The sequence below is a fragment of the Barbus barbus genome, assembly GCF_936440315.1.
Source record: "Barbus barbus genome assembly, chromosome: 49".
Lineage (NCBI taxonomy): Eukaryota > Metazoa > Chordata > Actinopteri > Cypriniformes > Cyprinidae > Barbus > Barbus barbus.
The window spans coordinates 2,012,646-2,028,142 of record NC_136727.1 but is presented as its reverse complement, the minus strand read 5'-3'; the positions used below and the strand labels follow the sequence as shown (position 1 = coordinate 2,028,142).

The following is a 15,497-nucleotide window of genomic DNA, read 5'->3' as shown; positions in this document are numbered from 1 at the left end:
GGTTCACGGCTCCCCTCGCCTCCACACCTGGCTGCCACGCTCCACGCCCCAGCAGAGCTGCCTCCTGACACGGCCTCCACTTAACAGACAGCCCAGCCTGTTTTCCCCCATGATCCAGGATCGGATGGATGACGAGAGATGACAAGACTTCATCTCCCGAGGCCATCGCTAAAGTCCGATCCGGTCACAGGTCAACGATTACCCTGTGTCCGTCAGTCACGAGTGTGCGCCAACTCCGGCTGTTCGTGACAAAAACACTTAATGGCCAGTTTAAAGAACACGGGTCGCATTGACACCGAAGCAGTGGAGAATTCCCAAAAAGAGCTTTCCGCAATCCGTGACTAGTTGGATTTGCCAGCAGAAGTCTTAGGGCCAGTTTTACTAAACAGGGCAAATTAGCTCGAGAGCGCAATTCCAAAATAGCGCCGATGGGTGTGGAATTTTCTGCTGGTGATTTACTAGCAATGCGCAAATTAAAGAACACAGACACAATATATCAATTACATATTGACCAACGCAATATAACAAGCGCAGCACAAAATTGCGTAATCGCAAATAAAGAAATAAAGAAGCCACAGTATGTTGAAAAGAACCAGAGGCCAAAAAATGAAGGGTTGCAATGAGTTTTGATAGAGCTGGTATTCCATGACTCCTAGTTGAGGGTTCCTAGACGTCTTTAATTTCCTGAAGCAAATTAAAAAATAACATGGCTTTGCAAACGATATGTTGGGATAATGTGTTCTTCTGGTATTCAAAATAAATAAATACATGTGGAAATATCCTCTGCCTTCTACCACACGCTCTCTGTTCTCTGCGGTGCCGCCTCCTAGCTACAATAATTGCAGCCATTTCAAGCGCAAAATAGTTTAAGACATGCTTTATTGGGGCGTTAAATAATGGTGCAAATACTCCCATTAATTTTGCGTCTGAAAGGGAAACTCCTACAAATGCATATTCAATAAGGTCAGACACAAATATAACTGTGTCCACGCCTTTTCAGCACGAATTCATCACTGCGCGTCTTTAGTAAATCCTAACAGTACTATTTTAACACCAAAAGACTGTTTGCACTGGCGCAAGCTGTTAGTAAAACTGGCCCTAGGTCATCATTAGACTGTAGAGCTAAAAACAGAATGGCTGTCACTCACCAGGACCTTACACATCCTTATTTGAGTATGCTAATTTGGCTCCACCAAATTCTGTAGATTTCTACCCCCCTAAATTGGCTTACACATAGTACACTCACAAAGCATTTGAATCCGCTAATGTACTCGTTATTGTTCAGCTTCAGATAATAGTTCATAGCTAGAGGGCTCATGTCAGCTAGCTTGGTTACGTCTTGGCACAGATATTCAGAAAATGACTTCCACTTGCCTATTATCATAAAGGGTATTGTGCGGCGTTATGACTCTTTGAGCTTGACACTATTGGTTAAAGTAAGATAACAGCTTGTTTTGTCGCTAGCGGTGCTGCTAACGGAAGACTACACCGGCAGCCTCAAAGACGCAACGGGCAGGATGAATAATGGAAATTCAAAATGTAATTTTATATAAAAGATAATAATTGAAAACATTCTCGGGCTGAGCGAAAGGAAGATTTGAGGGAAAAGTGACAGGGATCAAAGACGTTTTCTGACAACATAGTCAGGTAATGTTGTTGCTGTTGCTGTTGTTGTTAAATACCCCTCTTGCTTGGTGAGCTTGGGACTCTTTGGGAGAAAATCACAAAATGGGATGCCAATAAAAGCTAGGACAGTAAAGGTACGCAGAAACCATAGTGTGTATGCTAACTTTTCCTCTCTGTACCAATGAACAGTAAACACAAAGATAGATTTGAGAAAGACTAGGAACACTGTCATTCCCTTTCCAGATTATAAATTCTCAGTGAGCTTATCCAAACCAAAGTGGAAATGGGGATGAGGGAAAAAAACGCAGCTGCAAATATGTAATGAAGTCAGTGGGGAATCGTCAGTCGGCTGAATAGCAAGCAGGAGTACCCAAAATAGTCCTGGTTCAGGCAGGAAGGAGCTCTGAGAAAATTTGCTTACTTTGGAGTAAAATGTTTTAGAACTTGGGGGGTTGGTTTTGGTTATTTATCCTTAGAATAGTAGCCACTGTTGGTAACTACAGTATTTGGGTGGCAATACTTGACAGTCTCAAAAGTATTGCTGGAAAAACAGGAATGCTGACTCTCTGTTGCTACTCACTGAACCCAACCCCTTCTTCAAACCCTATGACCCTAACCCCTTTAGCCCTTAACCCTAGTCCTTACCATTTGACTCAGACCTTTAGAAAGTTTTGATAAATCTCAAACTTCTCAAACTACATGTGTTTCGACATACGTGGCAATGACCTTGGTTATGACCCACCCTTTGGAGCCACTGGGAATTAATTTGTATTTAATGAATGTGGATGTGCTATTTTCCTTGCTAAGATTTCCTCAATGACATTACTCAATCATTAGCTAACTGTTCATAGAAAATGGCATTCTCAAAAAGAATTCAGAGCTCCCCAAGAGCTTGGCGCACCACTGTGGCATGGTTTATTTATCAGCCCCTGCTCCAATAACATTAAAATTTGTGCCTGTTTTCTGCAGTCAGAGGCTCCAGAATCGACGGGAGAAGGAGGCCGAATGCCTGGTGGAGATTTCCACCAGATTTTTCGTCGGTGTCATGTAGCACAGGTTTCATGCGAGCGGTTCCCGTTTTGCTGCGCACCTGAGGAGACTTTAGAATGCTCTCCAAGCCGGCCTGCTGTCGCCCGGCCTCCCGCTGCGCCAATGTGCACATCAAACGATCCGTATACGAGCGCACACACTCTAGAAACCACCTTCCATTTCTGTCTCTCCCTGCCACGCCTCTACACTCCCTGATCCCATCATGCTGTTGATCCGCCGCGAGCAGGTGTGAGTCATCGACCCAGAAGCCAGAATCTCGTTGCCACACAAAATGTTCCACAGGATGCAGACTGTGCGCTTAAACCGCAGCGTGAATCCCTGCTGTTGATGTCCCGTCACCGCATGTGGCAGTAGCCGAAGGTTGATGTCTTCGTTCAGCCAGAATGAATGTCTCTCCAGGAGAGCGGGCCGTATTGATGCTACCTATCGAAATGCAGTGGTAGAGTACTGAAAGACAGATAAAGAAGAGTTGGGGTGGGGCGGCTTAGTGGGTAAAGCACCAGTGGTAATGGAACGGTCGTTGGATCCAGAAATTTTGCATTCCTAGTCAACTCAATCACAGTTGCTCAGGTGGTACATTTAGGCCTAAATTCTGCTTCTTTTGATTCAAGCAAACTCTGTAGTCACAATGCATCACGGGAACCACGGGAAAGTGTGTTTAATGCTGTTAAGGGCCCTCAAAACAATTGATCACATATAGTATAATATAATGACAATGTTGCTTGCCAGAAATGTTTTCACAGGCAGTTGAAATGCCTCTTATGGAGTTTGAACTAGGAGGGTTGGGTTTAGTGATTAAGACTCAGAAAATGAATCCCTGTTGGTAACTGCAGCTTTATAGTTTGCAAAAATCACACTTCCCCATCTGCGGCCTTCACAAGTACGGTGAAAAATGCAGTAGTTGCTAATTTCCAAAAAGCTACAATCACCTATGCTGTTAAGAGCCCTCAAAACATATGATCACATGTAGTGTAATAAAATGTTGCTTGCAAAAAATGTTTTAGAACTTGGGGGGTTGGTTTTGGTTATTTATCCTTAGAATAGTAGCCACTGTTGGTAACTACAGTATTTGGGTGGCAATACTTGACAGCCCTCAAAAGTATAGCTAGAAATACAGGAATGCTGACTCTCTGTTGCTACTCACTGAACCCAACCCCTTCTTCAAACCCTATGACCCTAACCCCTTTAGCCCTTAACCCTAGTCCTTACCATTTGACTCAAACCTTTAGAAAGTTTTGATAAATCTCAAACTTCTCAAACTACATGTGTTTCGACATACGTGGCAATGACCTTGGTTATGACCCACCCTTGGGCATAATATGGAGGAATATCAAGTGTTTATCATGCACTGCAAATAGCAGTTCTCAGTCCTGCGGTATGCACTGACATGAGTATTACTACAGCTCTTGGGGGGCCGAAAGAAATAATTCATGCCATGGGATTTAAGTGTTGTGCTAAGGTTCAGCTCTGTGCAGCACATTTCAATATGAACTAATGGATGTTCAGTTCACAGCTCATTCTTGACCCTCACCAACTTTCCCCCCTTTGGGACCGACAGTGGTTTATCTCCTTCGACTCCACACCCTGATACTTCCCGGCACGCTGACTGATGCGATCCAGCATTCCTGCGAACACCATAACATTGCTGCTAGTTCTTTTCTGTTCGCATTTAACGGGATGCATTCAGACATATTTAGATCAGTGTCATTTTTATTGCCTTGAGTGGGGAACTGCTCTGATTCAACACAGTGAGTTAGCGTTAAAAGGCAAAGTTGGCTTTCAAACGAGAAAGGCCTTTGAGCAATTTATGAGGATACGATGTTGCACCAAACATACAAAATAAAATGGTTTCTGACAGTATCGTTACTTTCAAACTTCTAATAGTTTGCTGTCTTCTCCCTCTCTCTGTCTTTTTTTCTCTCTGTCTTTCATCCCTTTCTTTGGGGTGTATTTTTTTTTTTATTTGCTCTCCCAGGTGCTCTGCAGATAGAAAACACTGAGGAAACCGACCAGGGGAAGTACGAGTGTGTGGCGTCTAATGTGGAAGGCGTCCGATACTCTTCCCCTGCCAACCTGTATGTGCGAGGTAGGGAGCAACCTGGCCATGGAGCTCATCGAAAACAACCAATCAGAGATGCACGACTGGTCACATGACCTGTTGTATATAAACTAATAGATTCTTTACACTAAAGCACATATTGCAGTAACAAAATATGCAAATTTTTGATACTTAATGGGTAGTTTTCAGTCTTCTCTTTGATGGGCGGAAACTTGGGTCGTACAGGTATGTTGTCTAATCAAGTTTCAGGTTGAAGAGGATGATGGTAAGTCTTGATTTTGATTGGCCAATGCAATAAACCAATCAAAATGCTAATCTTATTCCCTCCAAAAAAGGTAAATTGTTGCAAGGTAAACGATATGCATGTTGCTTATCACAAGTGTTTACATTCAAAATGTAAAGTGCTAACAAGTAATTGCTAAATCTAAATAATTAACGATCTGTCTTGTTTCGGTGATTATTATTATAATGGAAGGACTGTTTTAAGGCATTGCATTAGCAGAGACGACTCTTGCCGCTAACCTTAAGAGGAGTTGAATCTCCAGGTTGATGATTTTAATAAATCGAGGCAGATGCATTTTGCGCATGTATTATTTATTTAATGCATATTAAAAAAGACAGCGTATGGGATGGGTTTTACCCGCTGTGTACCAAATAACTTTGTTCCGGATAAATTATTCACCACCCATTATAAAATGGGTAAGAGAGTTATCTTTTCATTATTATAGTTATTATTGTTCTCCCACTAGAAAAGATGCAGACTCTCCATCTCAAAACTACTGTTTCAATGAAATTTCTGTAATTTACTCACGTCAATCCAAAGCAGTCTGAATTTTGTTCTTCAGTAGAATGCTAATGATGAGATTTCAACCTTAAACTTTATTTACTTTCATTGAATGGACAAAAATGTCTTCTTTTGTGTTCTACAGAGGAACAAATAAAGGTTTGGATCAACATAAAGATGAGTAAATTATAGAATGATCACTTTGAGGTGAATAATAATTTATTAATTAATTTACAAATTTTAAATGCCTAGTTGCGGCAATAAAAACAAACATAAATGATAAATGATTGACTGTTGGTGTGTTTTAGCAGTTACCACCAGTTTATTAACTAAATAATTCACAAGAGGCCTTACTTTTACAGTGACAATACCATGGTAAGGGTATTTCAGGCACATAATACCATCTTAACCATGGTAAAGTCAGTGACCTCATGTGGATTATTGCTATTTTACTCTGTTTTGAAGTATTTTAGTCATACAATTTTAAGAGACGTTAGATTTTCATTACATTTGATCTGATGTCTAGTGACATTTCAGTAATTGGCCGACTGGAGATTTCTGAAATCCATTCAAATTACTGCAGCGATAATTAATTCAACATAGGTATGCTAATGTCTCACTGATTATGCACATACTGCATTAAGACAGTATCCAGTCTCCTTTTGTTTTGTTTTCAAAGCTTAATCATTGGGTACAATCAAATGTTTTCTGTTCTAGAGTTAACAGCACTTGAAATTAGCAGCTACGATGTAGGAAACAACTCGAAACTGCATTTATGTGTCGCATAATAGCGCGACGCCTTTAGAATTGGTTGTCTTGATTGTAGCTGCTAACTTTAATGCTAATTATGTGGGTTTTTATTTGTACGGTCGGTTTGATTTGGTTTGCACTTTGGGTTGTTTCATTGATTTCTGTTTTTGTGTCTTTGTTTTGTTTCTGTAATTAAAGCCGCAGCGGCAGCTCTTCAGGTGGCTAAAGACCTTGTAATTTTGCATTGTTATAACATGCTTGAATAGACGCCAGTGGCCGAACGCAACCACTGGGTTGAATCAAAATGTTTGGGTCAAAGCAGGTTAACGCAGCAGACATGTCACGCAAGAAATAATCAGGCGACATCAGTCAGAGAAAATGTAGCAGCTAAAAGCCTTGAGGTGGCCTTTTTTACTCTCTCTGTGTTTCCCCTATTTTTCTCTTCTCCTCATGTCATTGTGTTCTGCATCAACCCCTTTACATCCCTCAGAGCTTCGAGAAGGTTGGTGTGTTTTTTCTTTTTTCACTTTTTTTAACCCACATTAAAACGCAAAATCAACATGTATTAAAACCTTAACCTTGACTGATCTATTGGAAGGATCATTGGCGATTCGGAGTTTAAAATTAAGCTGCTAAATAACTTTTAAATTCTGAGAGATTTGATTTAATTGCATAAACTAGTAGTAACTAACCCGCTAATTCGGGTTCGTTTTCCTTTTTACGTTTAAGTTTGCATTGTGGGGCCTTTTCTCGTTTGCATCCTTCAGTATTGCTTTTGCCCAAAGAAAATGCTTATACTGTCATGGAAATCTCGCATTTGAAAGTAAACCATGGTCTGATGCATGATGGGAGAATGTAACTGCGCTTGCATGCCTCGAGACGCAACTCCTTCAGCTGTCGTACTTTGTTGCATTCCTGTGTTTTCGTGAGGTTTATTATTTTCTTTGTTTTCGTCCAAAACGAGAGTTCAAGCCTTTGTTGGCGACTCATTCATTCCGTTCCTTGTGTTGTGGTATTCGTGTGATATGCACCCTTAGTTTTGTTCATTTTTAACTCCCTTTCCATTCTAGTTTCTGGTTTGTTAAATGTGGTTTGTGTTTCTGTGCTCTGTCGTCTCTTGTAGGCTCTTTCTGCAGACAGTTTTCCCGCCATCTTCTCAATTACAAAGCCGTTCTTGCACATAAAAGCTTGCAAATTCACTTCTGCTAATTAGTTTTTTGTGCCACATGGATCATTGGCAGATATAATGATCTCCGCACTTCATGTGGCCCCCCCAGAAAACAGGCTTTATTTCACAGCCGCAACAAGCTAGCGATATTTCCTCGTGATGACTGACTGCCTCTTGCCCTTTCGCAGTCTGCAGGCTCAATCAAATCAGGATTTATCATCCGCTCGAGTCCTCATTGCCAGCGTACATCTGAAACGCTTCTTACATCACTGCGACGTGCCGTATTAAAACCCCCAAATTGGACCAGAACAAAAAGCGGGTGCTTTGTTTGGGAGTCTCTCTATGCTAATCCTTCACTAATGCAGCTGAGCGCAGTAATTGCACGCCTATTTCATATGCGAATCGAAGTCCTGTCGGCGTTTAGGCTTTAGGTAATTTAGCTTTACGTGTTGGTTGCATGCAGAGCTTTAGCAGCCACTACAATATTTACCATTTTTATGCTCGTCTAAACACTTTTGAGGAGATTTTCAGAAACTTTGTCTTGTTTTATAAGAGAAAATATCTAAACATACTTTAAAAAAAAATACTTGAACAAAATGTGTGTACATTCAAAATTCTGTATTAGAAAAAAATGTAGATGTCTTAAAATAAAAAAAAAAAAATCTTATTCAGTTGGCATTTTTTAAAGCAAAAAAAGTTTACATTCAACTCTTTTAATTTAAATTGAAATTTGATTTTAAATGAAATATAAATATCTTTTAAAAAATGTATTGTGCCTTTGCAAGAAATTACAGTTTTTCTTACCCCATTTAAACAAAAATGAAATATTATTAGTTTAAAATTATGTCTTAAAGTTTAAATTTCAACTACTTTTTTTTGTCTAAATACCATATTTTTATCTTGACCCTTTGGAATTTTGTAAAGCATGAAATGTAAAAAATTTTATAAGACCATTTTTCCAACAATGAAAGAAAAAAAAAAAAATATATATATATATATATATATATATATATATATATATACACACACACACACACACAATTATTTTTTTTAACTATTCTTTAGTGGTTGCAATTCATTCATTGTGCTTTTTTTGTAGCTGTAGATTGATAAATCAGGCGGAAAGCTCACATTTAGTCTGATAAGTTTGTCCAGTCGTGCAGATATCTCATCGCTCTCCCCAGTGTAGTGATGTTTCAGATGGCCGTTTGTCTGTCTGTCAGGGATAATGACAGAGCCTCTATTTCACTTGGCTTATGCTAACATGTTGCCGGCTATCTCGTGATTTCTGAGACTAAATGGCTCTCTGAATTATTCAGTTTTTACAGACACTGTGTTGTTGGGAGGGGGGAGACGCCACATGAATTGAGGGTATAAATAATGAAGTGTGCTTTGCCGCTACTCTGTCTCTCAGGGTCTGGCATTTATTGACAGAGCTTTATTTTTCATATCCGGCTGTTCCCACTGTGATATCTTTGCCCCCTTTACCCTGATAGCTTGTTACTGTTGCCTAGCATGTAGATAGTGTAACAGACAAAGCGTATCAGCGTTCACGCTAGCAATAATAAAAATAAATTTTAAACGTTAAAGAAATGCTAGTGGCTAGCATGCTTTAGCTTGAAAATGAGACCAGCAAAACATTTTCAGTGGAAATGTTTCATTTGCACAGAGCATATTTGCGAGCTAGAGTGTGTTAGCCACTAGAATTGCATGTTTCGAAACAATATGCCATTTTTCTTAACAAAAAAATACTCCCAAATGAAGTTTTTGTGAGCTAACGTACTACAAAAAACGTTTGCAGCTTTAATGGCTAGCTACCCTTTTCAAATTTCTCTCGATATTTTTTGACTAGATCTTCTTGTTAATTGCTTCCATATGGCAAAAATCCCCCTCTGAGCCTCGACTTATCTGGCTCTCTTCTATTTCGCGCTGAATTAATAACAGAAATTATGATTCTTCTTGTTCCAATGAAGTCGCTAATCTTTCATTGTTGCCGTCTGACAATGAAGCTCTCAACCGTTCCGCCATTCAACTCCACATAATGCCAAAATGTTAAGGATTCAAGATTCCAGAATGTTTCCAGGGCATTATTAATAGCAATTAGCCCCCAAGAGGAGAAAAGGAGACCTCACAGATCCACTCCGAGATGCTGGAAGACTGAGCTGTACCGAATGCTATGCTAAATGTTACGAGTATGTTCGGTGTATGCGCATGGAGATGCATGTGAACCCCACTGCCACCACTTTGGGATTGCATGTCCTTGCATGCTGTGTTGGTATTCAAATAGAAATGCAAGCTAGATCACACCCTCTACTTGTGGAAACGAAGGCTAACTTTGATCCGAATAAGTGTTGTAAAGGGACAGGTTTTGGTGCAAACTCTAAAATGCCGTTCAGCCTCAGGCTTTAGCTGAACACTACTTATACATTGACCAGACAATCAGGAAGTAGTGTTTTACAAATGCACCAATTTTCATTACTAGAACTGGTCCGAACCCCAACTGAGGCTGCTTTGCTTTGCAGCGGCAGAGGTGTGTGTGTGTGTGTGTGTTAATATGGGGAACCCCTGCCGTCTGCATGCAAATGGCCTTGCTACCTTCAAGCAAAATGGATTATTGTGGGTTTTGGACATCAAACAGGGTGTAATCTCAGCTTCAATGTGACATTAAAGGCTGCGCATTATTTTGGCTTCCCTTCCTACCTTCATTTTGGGGCTGGACAGACTGTCTCACCAAAATGGCCACAAATGTCCACCTTCGATTCTTCCTAGTCAGGAAGCACAAGGAGTGAGGCACTCTTTGGCCTTTTTATTTTGTCGTTCTCTGTCCGTTGTAACACCTTGTGAGTTCTCTTTCTCTCCACATTGGGCTTGAAATGGGATTTCGTCTCTGGACCTCAAAGAGATCGCTCTCGGCCTGCTGGGCTCCTGGTCATAGTAAATGAGGAGTGTGTCCGTCCAATTGGACTGTTCTATATTCCTCCGAATATCACAGCGGAGAGCACCAACGCACATCGCACTTTCAAAGGCCGATGCATTGATAGCGGCAGCCGTAAATGTCGACACGCATCTGAAAACATTCCCCTCTTTGCCACATCTTATTTGAGCGTGATGCTTTGTTGCCTGTGACTTTGAAGTTACCAGGCTCCTCGCGGTCTTTTCAAATGGTTGTTCCGTTTAGAAAATGACCCAATTGAGTCTGACTTTTGATTAGAATCGGGAACGTTCAAGTACAGATTGAGCGTGCAACAATAGGATGAATAATTCACAAGGTGAAAGGTTGCAGCCCTCATTCGCTCAACTACCTTGGCAGTTGGTCAACCGAATTTGACCCTAGGAAAACAAGCTTCAGTTTTTAGCCTCTTGTAGACTTGGTTTTAAGAACGGCCAAATGTTGCATCACCCATTGTCAGGCCCACACGCAATATGTGTCCACGGAACTCACATAGTATGTGTGTTTATTTGATATATTGGCTTATTTAACATATTTACCACATTTTACCATATTTATTTTCCTAAAATCTGTGCAGGAAATGCTTAAGCATCAGCAAATTACGTCTGGGCCTTTCCATCATTAATCCACTCTAGAAGAATCACGCTCGTCTTGTCACTATCACATTGCACTGTGTTCTGTCATAGTTATAACACACCTGCACTGTCTGTGTGTGCTGTGTCAAATTCACCAATTTTGACATTTCAATTGTGTGGATTCCCTAAAATGTTGCATTTGGGGAGGGTTGCATGCTTCTCATATGTGTTGACTGTAGCTGTGGGCGTGGTTGATAGTTTGGTGCCGTTCTGTTGACGCCATTCCTGAAATCACAGTCATGCATGCACATTGTGATACGTAGGCTGCCCTTTCACCTTTGTTGAACATTTGTTCAATATGCATTTATATGGGGGTGGGGGTCGTTTCAGTATGTCATTGTTTATTTTAATGTTGTTTTTGTTTTCTAAGCAAAATAAGAAGTATTTTTCCTGAATTAAAAGGAGCGATCCAGGTTCAGTACAAATGTTGCTCTGTTGCATTTGTGGTGTGATGTTGATTACCACAGAAAATAGTTTCGGAAAAAGGATCAAATTTCAGTGGACACACTTAAGTTTAGCCACGTTCCTAAAATAACAATAAAAAATATATATTTTAAGAATTGTTTTTTTTTATGGAAGTCATCATCATGCCTCCAAATGCTATGGATAGAGCTTAACTTCAGTTGAACCTGTAAATTTCCTAGATATAGATTACTATTTTAACAAAAAAATCAGTATTAAAATGAATACATTTATTGTAAAATGTATTGATAAACTGTTAAATAGTATTATAAATTTATAAACTAATGACAAAGTTAACTTGATCTTGTTTTACTCCATGATTATGAACTGGATTGAGTTATGAAGTGATTTTCACTCACTGGACACCAACCGAGGTCATTCGTCACACTGGCTCTCTGAAATTGTGAATATATTCATGTTTAATTATTGATGTAAGGTATAGTTACAGAATTTAGAATTTAACAGCAGAGCCTGTTACCTTGACTAACTCTAACAGTATTTCTAAATTTAAAAGTACTTAATGTTTATTTTCAAAAACGTTTTTAAAATTCTAAATGTTCTAAACATTCAAACTAGATTTAAACCCACTGAACTTTCGATGGTGTTTACAAATTGAAGACTTTATGCTCTTTGGCTACTGTTATCGGAGGCGATGGTGAGAGTTTAATCGTGTATTTCAAGCCCCATTGTGTGAGAGGTCAAACCAACATGCTTTTACTCCAGTTGGCCCAGGGTTACAGTCTCCTCTTTGCCCTGAACCCCACCTCTCACTCCCCGTGTTGTTTCCCTTCTGTCTCTGTCCCACATGTATGTCCACCATTTTGTCCTTGTGCCCTGTCCCTACCTGTTGTTCCTGTCTTTGTTGTGTCTTTGTGGGGTTATTAATTTGGTTTAAAGTTTGGTTGTTTTTGTTTTTTCTGAGCTAGCCCCAGCACCCATTGCTGTTCCTCTGTCTTTCCTTTCTCCTCTTGCCAAATGTAAATGAGGCATGACCCCCTCTCCACCTGCCATCTTAGGACACACCTAGCACCACCCTACTTCTTGTTTCATTGTCATTTTACATCCACCAACATCAATAAGACAGTTGCCTTGAAGATTCTTGGGGAAACCAAACTATAAAGTTTGGCGCAATACAAAATTTTACATGTAACAGGTAGCACTTCTTTAACCAGAACGCTACTTCTAGAAACATCTGTATTCTAATTGTAAGTCTATTGCACTGTTCCAAAACCTTGCAAGATAACATACATACATCTAACACCTAGTGTTTCATAAGCAACTATATGTTGCTTTCTAAGATGAGCCAAGAGAATTGCATGTATCCTTCTGATAAAAGGTCAATCCCAAAATCCGCACAAAATGTCAAAGTTTATTTACATTTAGCCATTTAGCAGACGCTTTTATCCAAAGCTTATGGAATAATTTCATTCAAGATGTTTCAGTCTAATTAAAAATGGACTGCTTTACCCAATATTTGTGTCAGACTCAATTGGAAACAGTTGTGAGTTGGGTCTTTAGAGTATTTGTGTATTTAGAAAGTTGCCTTAGAAGGAATCTGCCGAGGCAGCTTGCTAGGTTTTGGAACAGAGTCTGTATTTTAAAGTCTTATATGTTTCCATTGTTTCTTGACTTTTTAACGAGTCATGTCAAACATGCCAGACAGGCTATGAAAAAAGCCTGTTCCACAACCTAGCCAACTCCATCTCCGCCATAACTCATATCAAACCCTTTCCCCTAACAGATCCTTCATCTTTTCTCTTGTGTGTAGGTTTGGCATCTCAGTAGTTGAGGTGCATCGCTGTCATCATCGTAGACTAGCATCTGTTCCAATCATGTGCCCTTATTTGGTCAATTTGTAATCTTTTTTTTATTTTTATTGTTTCATTGATGTGTGTGATAGTTAGTTGAGTTGAACCGATAGCTACTTATTGACTGAATCCTGAATTTCCGCTGTAAATTTTGTTACGTCTAGCCAGGACCGCAATGTGACAATATGATCCTGTCACATTACGTCATATTGGCTGGAGACGATAAAAAAGCCTTTCTCTGCATTGAAGTGGGTTTCCCCCCATCGTTCCTTTTCCCAACCCTTCCCTTTCCTCCTCTTTCTGGCTCTTTTGCGCGTTCTATTCTCTTATATTTCTCTTTTTTTTCTCTCCAGTTGTCTTTTGTCCGGGCATGCTAGCGACCCTTCAGTTATATTCCTCTATGCATTTTATCTCAAATTCTTCTCTCTGGTTTTATTGTTCCCATTTACTCTTTGGTTGACCTCTACCTATTTCTGCATGATGTCTGTGAAAATGACAGCTGCATCTATCAATGGAAGCGTGTCAGATCTTAAAAAGGCTTTGTCCAGTTGATCTACTCTCAACCACAAAAATCTGATTAAGGTTTCTCATCTTTAGTCCCTCTTGGAGGGACTCACATTACTAGTGCATGTACGTATCAACGTGTACGTACAGTCATACATATGTAAGGTTTATTTTGCACGGGGAGATTTTAAAAACAAATTTTAAAAAAAAAGTTGTGATGTTTGCACTATTTTATACCCTTAGAGTATTTTCTGTAAAGTTTTTCTTCTTTTTAACAGTAATGCATGCTTTTCATTTAGTTTACTACAGTTATAAGCCACATAGAGATCTCATTTTAAAGATGAGAAACTCATAATAGATTTTTGTGCAATTAATCGTGCTGTGATGGGTCAAATATTGGTCAATGGAACCTTGTTGCTATGAACTTTTTTCTTTAATGTCAATCAATATTGTTGGTGAAGCAGTTTTGTTGATTTAGTTATTTTATAATTATTTTAATTTGTATAAACCAAAGTGTTTGTGAAGTTTGTCTAATTGTTTTATAGTTTGTTGTCCTCTCTTTAGACATCATGTACGTTCTAAAGAAAGGCTAATTTTCATCGGCGTGTCATTACCTTTCTCTTTTTCTTTTCGCAATTCCTCTGCCCTTTGCAGTTCGTCGTGTGCCCCCACGTTTCTCCATCACGCCCCCCACCACCCAAGAGATCATGCCGGGCGGTAGCGTCAACATCACTTGCGTCGCTGTCGGCTCGCCCATGCCCTATGTCAAGTGGATGCAAAACTCTGAGGACCTTACGCCCGAGGACGAGATGCCAGTGGGCAGGAACGTTCTGGAGTTAAACAGCGTCCGTGAGTCGGCCAACTACACCTGTGTGGCCATGAGCAGCCTGGGCATCATCGAGGCTAATTCCCAGATCATTGTCAAGTGTAAGATTCCATTGAGTCCTACAAGGTCACTCGAAAGATCTCTGGTCAAAAGAAATTAAAACTAAGCTAAAACAAGCATTTCATATACTGTCTAGTCCCAGTATTGAATGTTTAAGTCTACAGTATTTTCTTATGCCCTACTTGCAGCCTTGCCAAAACCTCCAGGTAATCCTGTTGTAACCGAAACTACCGCCACCAGTATCACCATCACCTGGGACAGTGGCAACCCTGAGCCCGTCTCACATTACATCATCCAGTATCGCGCCAAATCTCCCGAGAGCAAGTTCGAGACCGTGGACTCCATCACCACCACTCGCTACAGCATCGGAGGACTTTCTCCAAACACTGATTACGAGATCCGCGTGTCAGCCTTTAACACCATTGGCCAGGGCCCGCCCAGTGAACCGGTTGAGGCTAGGACTGGGGAGCAAGCTCCCGCCAGCCCACCGCGCAATATCCAGGCCCGTATCATCTCCCAGAACACCATGATGGTACGCTGGGATGAACCCGAGGAGCCCAATGGACAGATCAAGGGTTATCGGGTCTACTACACCATGGATCCATCTCAGCCCATGAGCATGTGGCACATCCACAATGTACAGGACAGCGTGATCACCACCATTCAAAGTCTGGTGGCCTCAGAGACCTACACCATCAGAGTGCTGGCCTTCACGTCCGTAGGAGATGGACCCTTCTCGGATCCCATTCATGTCAAAGTGCTTCAAGGAGGTTAGTTTGTCAATTTTTTAGTTTGTAAATCTCACGAGGCCATTG

The 15,497-nt window shown here is 40.4% G+C and overlaps 1 protein-coding gene across 5 annotated transcripts in view; it reads left to right on the top strand.

Moving 5' to 3' along the window:
- The window catches only part of LOC306867644 (receptor-type tyrosine-protein phosphatase S-like), a 166,258-nt gene that overhangs the window by 90,333 nt on the left and 60,428 nt on the right, over positions 1-15,497 (top strand). For 4 of the 5 annotated variants that reach the window (XM_079413432.1, XM_079413430.1, XM_079413431.1 and 1 more), the window contains exons 1-3: positions 4,842-6,771; positions 14,451-14,723; positions 14,871-15,452. In XM_079413432.1, the coding sequence (XP_079269558.1) occupies positions 6,720-6,771; positions 14,451-14,723; positions 14,871-15,452 (907 nt within the window). In that variant the 5' untranslated portion in view covers positions 4,842-6,719. Of the gene's footprint in view, positions 1-4,651; positions 4,763-4,841; positions 6,772-14,450; positions 14,724-14,870; positions 15,453-15,497 lie in introns of those variants that run through there. The other variant, XM_079413433.1, reaches the window with a different exon arrangement.